The sequence below is a fragment of the Ooceraea biroi genome, chromosome 5 (genome assembly GCF_003672135.1).
Source record: "Ooceraea biroi isolate clonal line C1 chromosome 5, Obir_v5.4, whole genome shotgun sequence".
In the NCBI taxonomy this organism is placed as follows: Eukaryota; Metazoa; Arthropoda; class Insecta; order Hymenoptera; family Formicidae; genus Ooceraea; species Ooceraea biroi.
This window is the reverse complement of record NC_039510.1, coordinates 3,288,564-3,305,256: the sequence shown is the minus strand read 5'-3', so window position 1 is coordinate 3,305,256 and position 16,693 is coordinate 3,288,564. Positions and strand designations below refer to the sequence as shown.

At 42.6% G+C, this 16,693-nt stretch overlaps 3 protein-coding genes across 14 annotated transcripts in view; 2 read left to right on the top strand and 1 right to left on the bottom strand.

The window, feature by feature from the left end:
* The first annotated feature begins 244 nt into the window (after positions 1-244).
* LOC105287667 (retinoblastoma-like protein 1) lies at positions 245-6,159 on the top strand. Of its 3 annotated transcripts, none has more exons than XM_011353356.3 (9): positions 245-550; positions 937-1,468; positions 1,550-1,846; positions 2,268-2,351; positions 2,574-2,671; positions 2,739-3,137; positions 3,207-3,643; positions 3,736-4,684; positions 4,780-4,962. In XM_011353356.3, the coding sequence occupies exons 1-9, from the start codon at positions 413-415 to the stop codon at positions 4,960-4,962; spliced, it is 3,117 nt and encodes a 1,038-aa protein (XP_011351658.1). In that variant the 5' UTR covers positions 245-412. The 3 variants fall into 3 exon arrangements, with proteins under 3 accessions (XP_011351658.1, XP_011351657.1, XP_011351659.1); XM_011353355.3 differs by having other exon boundaries at positions 249-550; positions 2,265-2,351; positions 4,780-6,159; XM_011353357.3 differs by lacking the exon at positions 2,268-2,351 and having other exon boundaries at positions 413-550.
* A 308-nt stretch (positions 6,160-6,467) lies between these two features.
* Positions 6,468-10,805, bottom strand: LOC105287668 (alpha-(1,6)-fucosyltransferase). Of its 4 annotated transcripts, none has more exons than XM_011353358.3 (6): positions 10,674-10,805; positions 9,547-9,836; positions 9,267-9,443; positions 8,966-9,184; positions 8,792-8,873; positions 6,468-8,695 (listed from the first exon to the last, which is right to left on the bottom strand). In XM_011353358.3, exons 2-6 carry the CDS (start codon positions 9,783-9,785, stop codon positions 7,634-7,636), a joined length of 1,779 nt encoding a protein of 592 aa, XP_011351660.2. In that variant the 5' UTR covers positions 9,786-9,836; positions 10,674-10,805; the 3' UTR covers positions 6,468-7,633. The 4 variants fall into 4 exon arrangements, with proteins under 4 accessions (XP_011351660.2, XP_011351662.2, XP_011351661.2 ...); XM_011353360.3 differs by lacking the exon at positions 10,674-10,805 and adding an exon at positions 10,203-10,453; XM_011353359.3 differs by lacking the exon at positions 10,674-10,805 and adding an exon at positions 9,952-10,175.
* A 1,659-nt stretch (positions 10,806-12,464) lies between these two features.
* The window catches only part of LOC105287670 (pumilio homolog 2), a 58,555-nt gene continuing 54,326 nt past the window's right edge, over positions 12,465-16,693 (top strand). For 3 of the 7 annotated variants that reach the window (XM_026969836.1, XM_026969835.1, XM_020034392.2), the window contains exons 1-4: positions 13,953-14,087; positions 14,632-14,850; positions 15,028-15,153; positions 15,303-15,425. In XM_026969836.1, the coding sequence (XP_026825637.1) occupies positions 13,992-14,087; positions 14,632-14,850; positions 15,028-15,153; positions 15,303-15,425 (564 nt within the window). In that variant the 5' untranslated portion in view covers positions 13,953-13,991. The other 4 variants (XM_026969833.1, XM_026969832.1, XM_026969831.1 and 1 more) reach the window with 4 other exon arrangements.

The following is a 16,693-nucleotide window of genomic DNA, read 5'->3' as shown; positions in this document are numbered from 1 at the left end:
CATTTAACGAAAGGGAAAAAAACGTCGTAGAGAAGATGGCACGCAAAGAGATATGGTGTTTCAATTATTTAAGGGAAAATAATCAAGAACGACAACGAGAAAGACTAATTCTGCGATCTCGCTCGGAAGATTCAGTTTCTGAATTTTTTCCATCGACCGGAAGACGAGAGGACCACTAAAGTCATCGTCCTCGATAGGCGGCAGGCGGGCGCATTATCCAGCATTATCAGTGGTGCCACTACGTTTCCCGCCAACATGGCAAATATGTCGGCGCTCGTGTCGTTTCCCGCCAAGCCCCCGCGGCAACCTCGACTCGACACGGCGCAACCAAGTTTTTGTATGGCAGCATAAGAGGGTTTTCCTCGCGGTTTCTCGTTTAAGGGTACTCTCGACTGGAATTCGACGTGGGAAAATGGGGCAGTCGGACGATATTGAAGACTCGACGTACAGTCGGCACCAGGATCTCTGCCAGAAGCTGAATATGGACGCGACCGCCGCGTCCGAGGCCTGGAAATCCTACGAGACCATTCGGCAGAATTATACGCTCGAGGTACAGTTATTTACTTTGCAATGTAGATCTCGTGCAACGCGATCGCATCATCGCACATCGCAGCAGCGGTTTCTCTACGAGGCCGTCGCATCGCGCGCGGGACGAAGCGGGCGATGTTCGGGCGGTTCTGCCAAGACTGAAGCTCGACGGACAATGATTTTCGCGCGTTCGTCGCCGTCCGTCGATCGCTCGCCCATTCAGCATCGACTTTCACGTATTTTCACAGAAAATCGTTCCAAGATAACGTTACATTAATGTCTTGAAATTTTTTGTTTTGGAAATCTTCCTCAAGAAGGTGACGTTTATTTGTCGGTTTATCGGTCTTGTGACATTCTCACACGCCGTACATTATCAGCTTAATTTGGATGTTTAATGTACATTTGCAGGGTGACCAGTTACACTGGATAGGATGTGCGCTGTACGTAGCATGTAGGAGATCCTCGATACCCACAGTTGGACAGACGGGTGCTAATGTGGAGGGAAACTGCGTTTCGCTTACGCGTCTTCTGCAACTGTGCAATCTCCCATTGATACAATTCTTCACAAAGAGCAAATCATGGGCAGACATGGCCAATATGCCACAGGACTTTCGTGCAAAGATCGAGAAACTAGAGGGAAATTTCTCAGTGTCAATGCTTATATTTAAAAAGTATCAGCCAATATTCACCGATATATTCAAGGATCCAAAGGAGGACACCTCCAGACCACCTCGGTCCAGAAGGCACAAAGCGATACCTTGCACACCCGCCAGAGTCTTTGAATTTTGTTGGACGTTGTTTATATGCATAAAAGGTGCAATTCCCGACATCTCGGACGACCTTGTCAACTCTTATCATCTCTTGTTAGTCTGCTGTGATCTCATATATAGCAATGCTCTGCTGGCCAATAGAAAAGATTTGCTGAATCCACATTTTCCTGGTGAGTATTATTAGAGCAGACACATAAATTATACTTGTAAGTTGGTAAAAGTAACTCGCGTTTTATGTTCCCGATTTATAGGCTTACCAGAAAATTTCTGTGATGAGAGTTATACTCCACCACAGACGGCGGAGTGCATCGTGAGTTTGCTGTGCGAACGCCATGATGCGATACCTGTGGAAGCTAAAGTCATAAAGGAGTATTGCATGAAGAATTATATCAATAAGCTGTTCAATGAGAAAGTCCTACGCGGTGATCAATCGAATTTCTCTGGCATATTGGAAGCGTTGAACTTTGACGGTAACAGTAAGGCTATCAACAAGGCTTACGAGCAACGTCTGTTAAGTGTCGGCGACTTTGACGAGAGAATATTTTTGGGTAAAGTCGTTTTTTTTTCATCCTTGTATCAGGACAAAAATATTACTCTGTATATCAGTATTTATTTATATAATAATTGGCATTGTGATTAGCAACGTATGCTACATATTGATTGATACTGAGCTTACAGTCGTGCATGCTTCCTGCTATCTTATTTCGCTTCTGCGAGCATTCGTCTTAATCATTAAGTAAGAATTCATATGCTATGCAATTAACGTTATAAATTTCGTTTAACACATTAACAATGCTTCCTCTTTTCCATGGCCTTGTACAATTAAGCGGTCTGAACTTGTAGATCTAGTTGAGAAAAAGCTAAAAAAAAGAGAAATGTCTCTGGTAACTTTTGTTTATATTTTATTAATTATTTTTTTTCTTAGTTTAATTTTTGTATTTGCTTTGCCGCGACTATGCTTTGTAGCAGATTGGAGGGGAGTAAATTTGAAAAAGATGTCGAGTGTGCACGTATCTGATGAAAGCGGTACTGAGTCTGTTGATCATTTACCAGGTGGGTTTGCGATATCTTTTAAAGATGCTTCTTACTGACAAATGTTTGGTCAAACTAATTTTTTTTGGTTGTTGCACGTCTCAATATTATTATCGTTGTATAAATTTCACAGAATAAGATCGAGTTACATCTCATAAGCATGAAATTAAATATAAATATAATATAAATTTAATAATTTAATTTATAATATAAATTAATATAAATTTGCGATTCTTGTTGCAGGCCATGACGCTACTGACAATATCGGTTCGCCTACGCAAATGATGAACATAGACGAGTTTCACGAACGATTGCAGATGAGAAGGGAACAGCCTGCCGGGGTAAGTCGCGGTGAAGAAATGATTTTTCTGTAGATTGCATTACGTAACTTAGCATTTTTCATAATAGATACAGGTTTCGTACCTGGCACCTCCCACACCGCTGACTGGTCGTAAATATCTACGATCAAAGGACGTATCCAATATAACGTATAATATGAACACGGCAACTCAGAGCGTTATTAAACTGCAAGCTTTGCTAGCCGGGCAAAACGCACCGAGCGAAGGTCTACTGCAGATGCTGAACAGTTGCTCTCAGGACGTCAAGTCTTTAATCGAGGCGAAAGTTAAGCAGATCGGCGACCAATTTTGCGCAAATTATAACGGCATAGCGGTTGTCGGTGCGAACGATGGCCCGATGTCCGATTTCGGAAGGAAGCGGTTCATCATGGGACAAACGTTGTTCTACAAGCTTCTGGAAATGATTCTAAATGACGAGAAGCGTAAAAAACCGAATTATGATATAACTGTAAGTAAGCTACGTAAATAATTGCAGATTGAGAAATTATCAAGGCGATAATCGTCGTCTTTATTACAGAATCTCCTATCGAATGAGCTATTCATTCAGTGCTTGCTCGCCTGCTGTCTCGAGATCGTCGTGTTTTCGTACAAGAGCAACGATAAAATGTTTCCTTGGATATTGAAGGCTCTAAATCTGGACGCGTACTATTTCTATAAAGTTATAGAAATTATAGTGAGAACCGAGGACCAGCTATCGCGCGAGATGGTTAAGCACTTGAATCAGATCGAGGAGAAGATCCTGGAATCCCTGGCTTGGCAGAGCGACAGTCCACTGTGGCAGACAATAGAATCGCTTCCGGACGGTGTGCCAAGCTGCGAGGAAGTGTCCTTACCTGGTACTCTGGAAACTGTCGATCCGAATACGCCTGGCCAACCTGTACTCAGACGAATAACGGTAGAGCGGGGTAGTCCTCACGACGTACCACAGAGTCCAATTTCATCTGCTTCAGAAAGGTATAACTCGAGCAATTTCTATCGTTATTATCGCTCATTAAGCATCTTTTTCATCAAGAATGGCATCTTAGAAAACGAATCCGTTTTCTCAGGTTTCAATCTCCCATCCAGGCAACACCAGGTGTATCGAAGAAGCGATTATTCTCCGATACCAGAGTCACTGGTCAAAGTGTGCTGCGAGTTGGACAGAGCGTCTTATCTTCCAATAGGGGGATGCTGATAGACAATGGCCAAAGGATTCTGTTGGTACCTGATCAGATCGGAGCCTCAAGAGCGTCGGGTGCACAAGCCTCGAGTAATACCATCGCACAAGCGGCGAACGCGAACTCGGGCAAACCGAGGCGGACTGGTTCAGTCGCGCTGTTCTTCCGAAAGTTTTACAATCTCGCATGCGTGCGTATGCAGGATTTGTGTAGATCTCTGGAGATACCAGACGCCGATAAGAAGAAAATTTGGACGATCTTTGAATACTCGATCAAGGATCGTACGGAACTGATGAAGGATCGGCATCTCGACCAGATCTTAATGTGTGCAATTTATGTAATATGTAAATTGATGAAGATGGAGAAGAATTCATTCACGGAGATTATGCGCTGTTATCGTCTGCAGCCCCAAGCAGAGTCGCATATATACAGAGCGGTGTTTATCAAGAAGGTAGCCAGCGACGTAGACGCGAAGACGGGCGACAACGAGAAATCGGCGGACAATAGTGCGCTAACGGAGAAGAGCACGGCCCCGCCGACTCCGACGAACATGGCTGGGACATCACAGAATTTTAACGGCGAAGAGCGTGGCGATCTGATCAAGTTCTACAACACGGTGTACGTGCCACAGGTCAAAGAGTTCGCGAACAAATTCGGATCTGCTCGCGGCAGCGCCATGAATCTCTCGCTGAGTCCATTACCGAAAGGAAAACCGCCTGCCAGTTCTCCGGTGAGGCGCGTTACCGGTAGTATCATGACTCGCACTCTAGACCCGAAGGCCATCAGCGCGTCGCCGGCGCCACAATTAAGTTATTGCTTCAGTCGTAGTCCTGCTAAGGTAACGATTTACGCTTAAAGATCTTAATAAAATCGTGTATCTCGTTTCGCACGGCAATATGCAATTGACGCGTTGTTTTGCCTTTCGTTTTTCAGGATTTGGAAGCCATCAACAAGATGATGATATCAGTGGACGCGAGGAAAACCGTAGGAAAGCGATTGCTCTCCGACGACATGGACGTGGAGATAGCAGAAAACACGTCTCCCAAAAAGACTGCGACGTTTGTCGCACGAAAATTAGAGAATATTATCGGGGAACGACGAACGCAGAATCAGTAAATAAGTTGCGATATAACGTGTCACCAGTCCACGAGGCGTACGACGGCAAGGAGCGTCTCCAATCTGCTTCTGTATTCAGATTGGTCTGGAAAGGAGCTTACGCTGGATAGACAGAATAGGACGGTCTCTTGGCTGTGTAGCATGAAGCGTGAAAAGTCAAACGTATGTTTCTCAGGTATAGTCATTCTAGGGAATTGGGAGGGCTTGGCACGATATTGTTCACATTATCATACGTTTATACGATAATGCTGTAATGTTGTTTGTAATTTTATTTAGTGTGTAAAGTGTTTCTCTCTATCTCAGAATTCACTTTCCAGTATTGTTCGTTGACTTTTATTTTACTATCAGAATAGACTATTTCTTTTTTTAATTTATAATTTAGAGTCAAACATTGTCTTTCAAGCTGTGTAAAACGCAAATTCGGAATATAACTATGAAATAATTCATATAATAATTATGAAATAATCGAGGCATGCGTGTTACACTTTCCGTGCATTATATTATTGTTAACATTTTGAAATTAATTAATAGAGTACAAACATCGTGATTTTTTAATGTTTCTGCTGTTACTTCTCGATCATGTTGTATAAAATTATCTTAACAAAAGTCGCTTGTATATCAATATGTGTTATACCTAATTGGTGCTTCTACACAAGTAGAACCATAAAATGACTTTCTATCTATGGAATCGCCGGATATAGAATCATCAAATATAGAGTTACTTAGGCTAACGTATACGTAACACATAGATGGTATTTGAACAGAAAATTATTAACCACAGAAAGAACATTATTATAAATAGGAAATTTGCGGAAAGGGCATGGTATATAGTATTATCGTGACAATAAAGTCGTAATTTGCACTGCGATATGTGAGATGGTCTATTATTATCGTAAAATACTTTAAAAGATCGATTTTTGGAAAAAATTCTCCAAAACTCTATTTTTTCCACTTTCGTCGAGTTTAGTTAAGCACTTCACGTCGTAACGTTATCTACCAATGCGTTTGTTCACTCTCTAACATTAACTATACATGTATCGTGATTATTAGAAATTACATTTCATTTAATTTTAGCTGTGTACATCATCTACCATTATTGAATAGTGGTAGACCATCTTGTGTATACACATATTTTTTGTAAAATATTTGAATTTGTAAAATAAGTTAAATAAAACATGATATTAATTATAAATAACATTTATTTCTGATTTGTTTATTGCATTGCGCATCCAAAGCTATTGTAAATCCAAACTATACACCATAAACGGGCGATAACAGGGTTATGAGACACTCTGTGTATGTTTGTTTCTTCTAAAATTTATCTGATTTTATCAAAGATGAAGGGTTATATTAAAAGTTTAGAGTAGATGATTATTTCCAAATTCGATAATGTATAATTAATTTACCTGTTATCAAAACTGTATAAAGTGTAGATTATGAACACGAAAATATAAAACATAAATTGTATTTATCACATTTTTCCCCCAAATGAAAGACATGCATTTCGTGAATTAAATATTTATTATTCAAAATCAAATTCAGATATTGTAATAACAATTCTCTTGCTTGCATTCTGCGTATAAAATATATTACAATATATATAATATATATTTATGTACAATAAAATTCCTAATATCTAAGATAGGCCTCAAGCCTAGCTCGATGTTTGCGTGATGTTTATCATCATACTTATGAACATTTTTTCTTCGCACATCACGCGTGATGGTAAGCTTTAAAGGTATCAAAGTGTGACGAATGGAAATAATATATTGCATGTATGATACAATTTGTACGTTGCAATAATTAGAACGGATACTTTGTTAAGACATACTGTCGATTGCTGCAAGCTTTTTTTCCAGAATTCTCGCAAATTTATTTACAAGGGGATGATGCGGAACACACGGCAAATGAGAAATTTTGTAACTACAATTTTTACTAACTATATCGCTATCTATCCAGCGAAAGCTCAGTTCACCGGTACAAGCAATGTTGCGACGGTACATTGGCACAAACGTCCGACATTTCAATACATGCGATAATTAGATCCATTTAGACATGATCCTCATCATATCGACTTATTACACATCTTAATACACATGGAAACAATTCAACTATGCCAATATCAACAATATCGAAATATCTCGATTATTACACTTGAAAACGCAGAGATCCGAGATAATTATGCCTCTCCAATCAAACCTCCGATTAAATCAACGATCACTTTGCGATGGCTTTGCACTTCAAGATGAAAATATATCAAAATCTTACAAATACTAATATTGCTAAATATTCGCAGTTGTGATCCTAATTCTAGGCATTTATCTCACGATAGTACCAACCGATATTACAATTTTTCACATATAAAGAGATCACAAATAACCGGAAAGAAAGAGCCGCAGCTCTATTTACGGCGCATATTCAATATAAATTATACTCGCAATCTTTCTAAAAAATCAAACATACATAATTACGTATTGACACGATAGATTGCCGTTCGTCATGGACATGTAAAAATTTATAGGCATTAAAGTCGTCGTCGTCTACAAGTAGCAAAATATACAACTCCCGGAGTATCATTTTTATTAATATTTCAAGAACTTGTCCTGAAGGAGATCTCGTCGAAGCACCGATAATCCACTCCGTCAGAAGACAATCCGCGACAATTGCGGGTTCAATTCGCTTTATTCTCTAGCAGAGGAACGCTCGGATACTTGGGAAACTCCACGGCGTCGACGGGATTCTTAACTTTGAAGCTGGGGAACAGGCCCATCGTGCTAGTCCTGGTGTTGTATCCCTTGGAAAAGCCATCCCAGTGATTGCCGTAGACCTCGATCAGGTCGCCAACCTTCAACTCGAGCTCTCCGTTCTTCCTCGGTTTGTGATCGAGGATGGCCACGTGGGGATGCGGGTTCTGCCCACCGTAGTAGTAGATGTCGTCGAGAGATGCGAATTTGTTGTACGCGTCCACGTGGAACGTCTGCATCAGTTCGTAGGCGACGCGACACACCTGAGAGCTGAAAGTGCACACCAGGTAATCGCATTCCGACAGCAGATGGATATCGATGATTATCCCCTGCAGTGAGGTATCCGAGTATCGTTTCGCTACGGACGCAGTCTCCGCTACCTCCGGGTCGCCAATAATCTCGTAGTTCAGGTAACGTTTCCGAGCCGTCGTTATCACTTTCGGGTCATCGCTGGCTAAGAAGACCCTCCGCACGTCCGGCTGCGTTTCAAGCTCGTCGAAATACTGCTCCACTTTGCTCATGTACTCGTCTACGTCATGATAAGCTGCCTCGGTGCCCACCTTGTCGGTCCTGCGCACGTGGATGCCAACGATGGGTTTCTTGAAGCCGAGCCTCTCCTTCGCCTTCTCCAGCGTTTTCCTCATGTGATCCTGAGGTCGCATCAGGTATTTCAATACCTGTCCGACCCACCAAACCAGAGGATGACCATGAATCTTTTCTAATCTTGGTGCTAGATCCGCTGGTACGCTAGGCGGTTGAAACCTTGGCTTCGGATAGACGTTGTCAACGATCGGCAGGGATATTACTTGCTTCGTGGGATCACCCGGCCAATTGGAATGCGACGCACCGCTCGTAGACACGCAAGTGTCGCTGAGAGGTTTGAATACCGACTCCCAGCCATCCTTGTGATACCTCCAGCCCTTGGATTTTATTACTAACGTTCTCTCGGTACCATAAGCTACCAAGAAGCAATACGTAACATGATGAATCTGCAAAAAAGTACGCATATATATATATATATATATACTTATTTTATTTTTGATTACATTCCATTGCGATTCAGAAAGCAAACTTCAAATTCTTACCTGGCAACCGAAACCACATCCTTTATTTAAGCTGCATATTACTTTTTTCGCTTTATTACAATCAGCAGGATTTTGCAGATACCTTCAAGTATAAAACATATTAGAATAATTTTGTTAAAATAATTTTGTCTCGATACATTAAAGTTCTTAATTTTACTATGAATCATGTGTTACCTAAATCTTCTTTGTACAAGATCAGATAGGTCCTTTGCTTCCTTCTCTCGCCACTCGTCGTAACCGTCCACTTTCTTCAACTTATCAACATTCATTACAACCGACTTCTTATGCTCCCACACATTTTTCAACACATCTTGTATCTCCTTCTCTCTCTGATCGTACGTAAATTCGTCTATGTGTTTCTTAAATTTGTTTAATTCGGCACTAATGTAGTACCTGTGGAACAAAATGAGGCATGCAATCTTTTGAAAGTCATCAAGAGTATACTCTGATCAATCTGAAATTCTTTGTTGCTTACCACATCTCTTGAATGCCATTTCTCAAGCGTCGTCGTAGCTCTTCATGCTCCATGGAAGGAACGCCATGTTTTGACCCATCCTGATCATCCAACAGATTAACATCGTAAACCGACGCTCTCTCGAGTTTCTCCTGTATGGCGCCTAAATGATCGCCCTGCATAGACTTCGACCCTTCTCTGGAAATTATGTTAGCCTGTACAATAAAAAGATCGCAATGCTCTGTGTCTCAGGTTTCGCACTTTAACGTTGCCGGGTAACTTTTATCTCGCGCAAACCTACCCCAGTATGAAGCTCTTCAACGCGTCGTTTTGCCTCTTCAGGATCTCAAAGTCGTTGACCATTTGAGCCAGACGTTGGGTGTTTTCCTTGTTGACGTTGCTAACATCGCGGCTCGACAAGGAATTATTTGACTTGAATACATGAACAACGGACACAATCAGCACCAGGAACCAGATGGCCAGCAAGGCTATGCCAAGCTTGCCCAACCAACCGGGTCGCCCAGACCAGATCGCCGGCATCTTCAAGGAAGCAGACAGCTCTCTCGCTTGCGACGTGTCACATTACGATATCTGCGAACACGAGTTTTATTTAAAACTGAATGGAATGAACACTCCTGTAACGCGCGTACGTGAACGTTCAATTTAAATAACTCCCGTACGTTCTCGGATAGCGCGCATAACTTACGTTTACAGAATTGACACGGTTCTGCAAACGTTGCCCGACATAAAAAAACGTGAAAATGGGATTTGTAACATCGCGAGTGCATGAGCAAGAATTCAATTGCGATGTATCGTCGCGCTACGTCACCCTGTTCCCCGCGATTATTGAGCAATTACAAGAAAATTGATAAATAAACGCGGCCTCGCTCGTGGATGAACGAGGCGACGTTAATCGCTTCCGCTTCTGTAGGCTCGATCGTTCTCCAACCTTCGTACCGTCCGTCTTTCCGGGTCCGCGCGCAACACGAATGGCGGGATGATAAATCGTAAATTGCCGATCGTCGCCGATTAACTGTCGCGAAAACGCTGGAAGAGCCACGGTGCCGTACGATCGTTAAATGGCACGATCCCGAAGGTATCGCGCGACCGTGCGAAATGGGAATATCGTGATCGCGGCGAGTTCAATTTCCGTTACCGTAGGTGGGCAAGAGAAAGCGATAGGTAGAAAGAGAAAAAGAAAAACAGAGATTGATAGATAGAAAGAGAGAGAGAGAGAGAGAGCGAGATAAAGATAGAGAGAACCCTCGTTTCATTCACCCGTGCGGAACGCATGGATCGTCGTTGCGTGAGTCACGTTACGCGGTCCGCCTACTCGAGCGAGATCACGAGATTAATTCGTATTCGCAGTTTCGCTTCGAAAACCTTGCAGAACCTTCAACCCGTTTCGACCACTCTCCCGACACTTACGTGTCAGCGACTCCACGCCGCACACTCAGCTGATTTCCAAGACACCGCACGATTATTTATCATTTCCGTCACTATCGGGCCGTTGCGAGCCACGTTCGAGCCATGATGCGATTGAGTCGCTCGCTCTCATCCCGCTTTGTATGGAATATGAATAATAGTACAAGAAGCGACACGATTGCTGCACGTTAGTGCCGATCGACGAGCGTGAGAATCTTTAAACACGTATGCGGATTCATATTCTTAACAATTTGAAAGTTATAACATTGCGGAGATGTAATGTTTGAAAGTACCGCGAGCGGCGGCCATTTTCACGTTCCTCCCTAGATGCCAGCGGCCATGTTCTGGTAACAAAGTGAGAATAATCAAGATGGAAGTACTCGAGGAATATGAGTGTTACCAGAGAGAAGCCTGAGAGCGGTCGCGCTCGCGTTTTAACTGTACGCCTCAAACGTGAACATATGCGTTCCACTTGACGCTCCCAACGCTCGCGGCGTCATTCTATCTTTATTCAATATTCAGTGAGCAATAAAGACAGAATCACTTCAATCACTTCAATGTCCACGTTTGAGGCGTTACAGTTAAAACGCGAGCGTGACTAGAGACACTAGAAGTAAGAGTCTGGACAATCTTTGGTTTTGAAGCAAAATGGCGTCGACAGTTACCGACTGTGGAGAGTAGGATGCGTTCAGTTATTCACTGGCAGTCACAGAGATTGATGAAATTGATATTATACCACGTGTAAGTGACTATTATACCATGGATTAAATGTAATGTTAATGTTAAATGAACTCGTTATATAATGTCAGCGGTTATATTTTGTCCAGAATTTTTAAGACGAATGTTATTTGCATTAATTGTTTAGAATCTGCAGGATCAAAAACGTATGATCCTACTATAAAATTTTCCAAATTAGTACAGCTTAAGTGTTATAGGACAAATACATTATTTTTTGTCAACAATGCAACATTTAATTACTTTTATCAGATGGAAGTCATCTTTCGACGATACATTCCGTATTTAAAAAATGTTAACTATGACTTAATTACATTTTTCATTGATAAAATGGCACATCTGCACTGTAATGTACTTAAAACCTGTCATAATATTTCAGATGTAATAATGAAACGCTTTAGATTTAGGATTAAAATAGAATGCGCAAAAGGGCGTTTAAAAACACCTGTATTTAATAGCTTAACAATGGCAAGGCATTCTATTGCTAAATAAACATTATTTTATATTGTTAGTAGTATGTTATTTATTTCTCAAATCCAAACCTTGCCACGCGCTCATGGTGTATGAAGTGATGTGATAGCATTGATTGGTTCCGCCATTTTGCTTCAAAGCAATCTACGGCCAATGAAAACTTTGACAAGATTGTCCAGACTCTTACTTCTAGTGTCTCTAAGCGTGACCGCTCTCGGGCTCTCTCTGGTGTTACCAAGAGCGATCACGTTTCGGTCGACAAATCAGAGAGGAGCACACTTACTGCGGCCAATCGGATTCCTCGTTTCCATCTTCTGTTTTGCGATTTGATTTTACCTCTCGCCACTTTCTTTAAAACAGAAAATTCATGCTTTCGCGGTCGGTTGTTTCTCGTTGTACGGATGGAATATCGAGATTGGATTTTTATTGCGATCGTAAAGCATCGGCGTGCTTACACCTCCCACAGATCCAGTTACGAAGGCAAAAAAAACATTCAATCAACCGATAGCTAATTGTCCTAGACTAGATTCCTCGGCTCGAGAATTTAGATCGAAAAATCGGTATGAGACGCGGTTATGGAAAAGTGAGAGGGAGGATTGCGTGTGCGGCACAGCGCGAGATAAAATGAGACAGCATGATACGTAGCGATTCACCTCTCCCCGCTCGCCCGCCGCCTCGCTGAGCGCCACCACCCTCCGGCGCCTCCCACTCCCGAAATTCGCGCACGCAGCATCCTTGCGCGCGAAACACGCGCACGCCGGGTGGACGCACGGCCGTGTGTCGGTGGTTCGCCTCGTGGCTGTACATACCTGTGAATAGTGTATTTTAAGCCTTTAGTTTTAACGAAATGACCGACTGAAGAGGGTGGCGGGAACGAGTTACGGGACGAAGAGTAACGTGTGAGTGGCGAACGACGCGGGGGAGGAAGGAAGAGCGACGGTGAGAAAGAGGAAGAGAAGCGCGAACGAGGAGAAAGAGAGAAAGAGGGAGCGAGAGAGAGAGAGAGAGAAAAAGGGAGACGGTTGACCGGGCGGAGCATTGGACGATCATTGTCGTCAAAGAACATGCAAGGCTCGTTTCGAGGATGAGGTATATCGTGATCCTCGAATCACAAAATCCGCCAAAGTGTCGAGAATCGAGTTTCTGCGAATTTTCCGCGTCCCTCTCCCTCTCTCTTTTCACTCTATCACTTTATCCCTCTCTCTCTCTCGCTCGAGTTTGCTCCGGTTTTCCTTCTCTCTCTCTCGCTCTTTTGTTCGCTATCCATCCCTTTCTCCCACTCCCCTCCGCCCCTTTCACGTCGCACACCGACGTGCACGCAGTTTCTCGCTTGTTTCATCTTTCCTTCCTTCCTTCCTTGGTCTTTCCTCGAACGTGTCCGTCGCGGTGCTGTCGGTCGGTGGTTCGTTCGTCCGTGCCGTCGCTTTAGCCGGGACCTCGCTCGAGCGAGCAAGCGAGCGATCTCGCGGTCATCGTGCGCACCCGCCGCTCACGACGGTTTCCTTTGTGTCCTGTCTCTCTCTTTCCCTTTCTTTCTCCCTCTCGCTCGCTCTTTTCTACCTCTCTCACTTCGCCTCTCTTGGTGTCCGGCACACCAAGCACACAGTGTTGTCAAAAATCCGGCAGCAGCGCGCCGGAGCTGCACACAGCTGCCATTGCTGTAACTGTCCGATTTTTGCTCGCAGCTCGGTAAATACGCTCGAATCTACGGTGATATCCGCGCACTGCTCACCACCGTCATCATCATCCTCATCATCATCATCATCATCATCATCATCATCATCGTCGTCGTCGTCGTCATCGTTGTCATAATCACCGTCGCCGCTGCAACCGCTACAACCGCCTCGTCACCGTCATCGTCGTCGTTCCCGTCGTCACCCTCGTCCTCGTGGAAACGGTCGGTGCGAGGATGTGCCGTTAACGACAGCGTGACGTGTGCGAATATGTTCGCCCGACGACCGTAGTGTGCATCGTCTTCGGCATCGCGCCAGACGCCGCCGGCTCTCGCCGTACGAGAGCTAACCTTCAAATTTGCGGTTTGCCGAGAGGTGAGCCGCCAAAAGCACGCATCGCCGTGCCCGGGACTACGGCACGGCCTGACAGCGTCACGGGGACATGAAGTGGCTCGGCGCGAGCAGCGGAGGCGCCGGGGGCGAGCCGGCATCCTCCATGCAGCTGCATCACACCTCCGCCAACGGCCACATACCCACGGTACACGCATATCCACGTTTGCTTTTTTGTCTCCCTTTTTCTTTCCGCCGTTGCGCGATTGCCGCCCGTTGAGCAATATCGTCGCGTCGACTCGAGTGATTTAAGCGTGACTGCGACAATTGCGGTGCGCGCGGACGCGCATAACCTCGACGTGCGATCGCGAGTGTCAGCACGAGGCTGTCAAGGTGCCGAGATGGAGACGCCGAGTCGTCATCCTCGTGGACTCGTGTGCTAGTTGTGCACAATTGTGCAATAGTGGCCAAAATGCACGATGTGTGCCGCGTGTTTTTACAGAGAGAGGAGAAATGGTTTTTTTCTTTCTGTATCGCGTGATCGAAGAATTTGTGATTTAAATCTTTGATACTTTTGATGCACCGAGTTTGAACGTGCAGATATAACAGTAACTAGATTTTAATAACCGTTGCTGCAACGTGTCTCCGTCTTATGCGTAATTGCACCAAAGTTATTAACGTTATTGTAGTTAATATCTTGCAATTATTTCATAATGCATCATTATCGACGTGTACGTGTGTCTAATTGTCAGGATACCGAACAGTGTGGACAAGTTATGGCTGGTGGCGATAATATGCGACTTCAACCTGGTCAAACTCATCAAATGGGAGTGAGCAGGACTCAAGATGACGCCATGGTTGGTTATGTGTTTCAACGACCTACAGAGCCAGAATTTACTACCCAATCTTCGACGTTCCAAGCAAAGCAGACTCCAAGAGCTTGGGCTTTAGCAGATGACGTTATCGTTGATGTACGTATGATGAATCACGATTAACTGCAGATCTTACTTTTAGTTCCCCTAGTCATACGTTTGCTCTCTTTTTGCACTCTTAATAGAGATCTGTTTTGTGCCAAGTGACAAAAACTTTTGTACATTTATATACTTTTACACAGAGCGGTGAATCATAGCTGAAATACTTTGTTTCAGAATCAGGAAAAATGGAAGTATTCCGTGACTAAGCTCGGTGTACCTCAGCAGAGTCAATCTCAACAGCTTGGATTAACTATGAACAACGTACATTTACCATACGAAATACATCCTATGCAATTAAAGGTATGCGATAAATCTCAGCATAAATTATATTAAAATATATTTTAAATAATTATAGTTTAAATTATATTCTATCTAAGATTGTCGAATTGTTTGCTTTCACATGATGGCAGATAATCTTTTTAAACAAACGTTTTGTGTTTGTCTTGCAGAGTGGAGGGCCTGCGGAGCATTTGGTTTACCTGAACAATCAGATGACTCCTCAACAACAAGTAGCGCTCTTCCATCACCAACAACAACAACAGCAACAGCAACAACAATTTAGAAACGGACAGGTGAGTTTTTCGATTATGCAATCTGCGTTAAATTCTGTTTTGCAACGTGCGATAATGCGTCCTGACTGATGAAAAATAACGATAGCGAATCATCTACTCATTTTCCAAAAAACAAATAAAATATATGTACTATCCATAGGCAAGCAAAAAATTCGAAGAGAGATCTTTTTACATTCTTACAAGTTTTATTAATACTTTACGTGAGATTGCAGGTATGATTACTTGTCTAGAATCATTTGTGGACAATTTATACAAAGTTATGGCGCATTTGAATATTCGATTTTCATCGCTTTATCTTTTAACTGAAAAAAAATAGATTCGATAATTTTACATTCGCGCAACTCTCTTTGACAATGGGCCTTGTACTGTGGACTCGGCCAATATGTGAACTCGTTCTTCGCTGAAATTGTGTCAGGGTCAAAAGTCGACCGTTTGGCAAAGTGCGGATGAAGTTTGCTGCTTCTAACAACCTTCGTTGCGTGTGTTTTGAGACTATCTTTAATCAATGAAAATATACATGATAGAATAGAAGTATACATGAAAGAATAGAAATATGCACTTATTTCTTTTGTTTTACTTCTCGCTTTTACGTTCAAGTACTTTTATCACGAATGACTCACTAATTGATATAATCATGATTTTCACTTGGGAAGTGCTGGTTGATGATATGTTTCACAATTTATAGTAATAATTTATGAGTATTTGTACGGCAAGTATGCCTGATAAACGTGTTAATCGATTGCTAATGTTAATGACGCTAATAGTAAGATCCAATCGTTACCGTTAAATCGAAAAGTTAATGACTGGAATAACTATCAATTTCGTCAAATTTGTGGTAATTTTCCTAGTAATTACAATAATTTACTATAAAAATAATATTTTTTTAATGCAAGAATTTTGCATCAGAATTTTGCACGTGATCGATAACGAATAACTGGTTTCTGATATAAATATGCTTATTTTCTTCTAATGCACTCAATAATGGCAAGGAAAAAGAATTACCAACTTGACCTATGAATAAATCTTTATTCTCTATATCGGGTATCTCATATTTTATTTGTCGTGCCGGCATTAGATTCCGCTATGAAATATAAATTTGCAACAAAGAATGTTGTTGCATAATGCAGTCAAAAATTATGAAGCCATGTGATTTAGGGTGGGCTTTATGCATCTTCAATGCGACGGAGTTGAACATTCAATTCGAGGTGATTTGCTGATGGATTTTGCTACATAGAAATATAGAAGCTTTCATAGTAATTGATATTTTA

What these genes read in the sequence shown, in the direction of transcription:
- LOC105287667 (XM_011353355.3), top strand. Translation starts at nt 413, where the DNA reads ATGGGGCAGTCGGACGATATTGAAGACTCGACGTACAGTCGGCACCAG. An exon ending in GGCAGAATTATACGCTCGAG is followed by an intron (nt 551 to 936) that starts GTACAGTTATTT and finishes GTACATTTGCAG; the next exon opens with GGTGACCAGTTACACTGGAT. An exon ending in GAAGGGAACAGCCTGCCGGG is followed by an intron (nt 2,672 to 2,738) that starts GTAAGTCGCGGT and finishes TTTTCATAATAG; the next exon opens with ATACAGGTTTCGTACCTGGC.
- LOC105287668 (XM_011353358.3), bottom strand. Translation starts at nt 9,785, where the DNA reads ATGCCGGCGATCTGGTCTGGGCGACCCGGTTGGTTGGGCAAGCTTGGC. An exon ending in TTGAAGAGCTTCATACTGGG is followed by an intron (nt 9,444 to 9,546) that starts GTAGGTTTGCGC and finishes CATAATTTCCAG; the next exon opens with AGAAGGGTCGAAGTCTATGC. An exon ending in AATGGCATTCAAGAGATGTG is followed by an intron (nt 9,185 to 9,266) that starts GTAAGCAACAAA and finishes TTTGTTCCACAG; the next exon opens with GTACTACATTAGTGCCGAAT.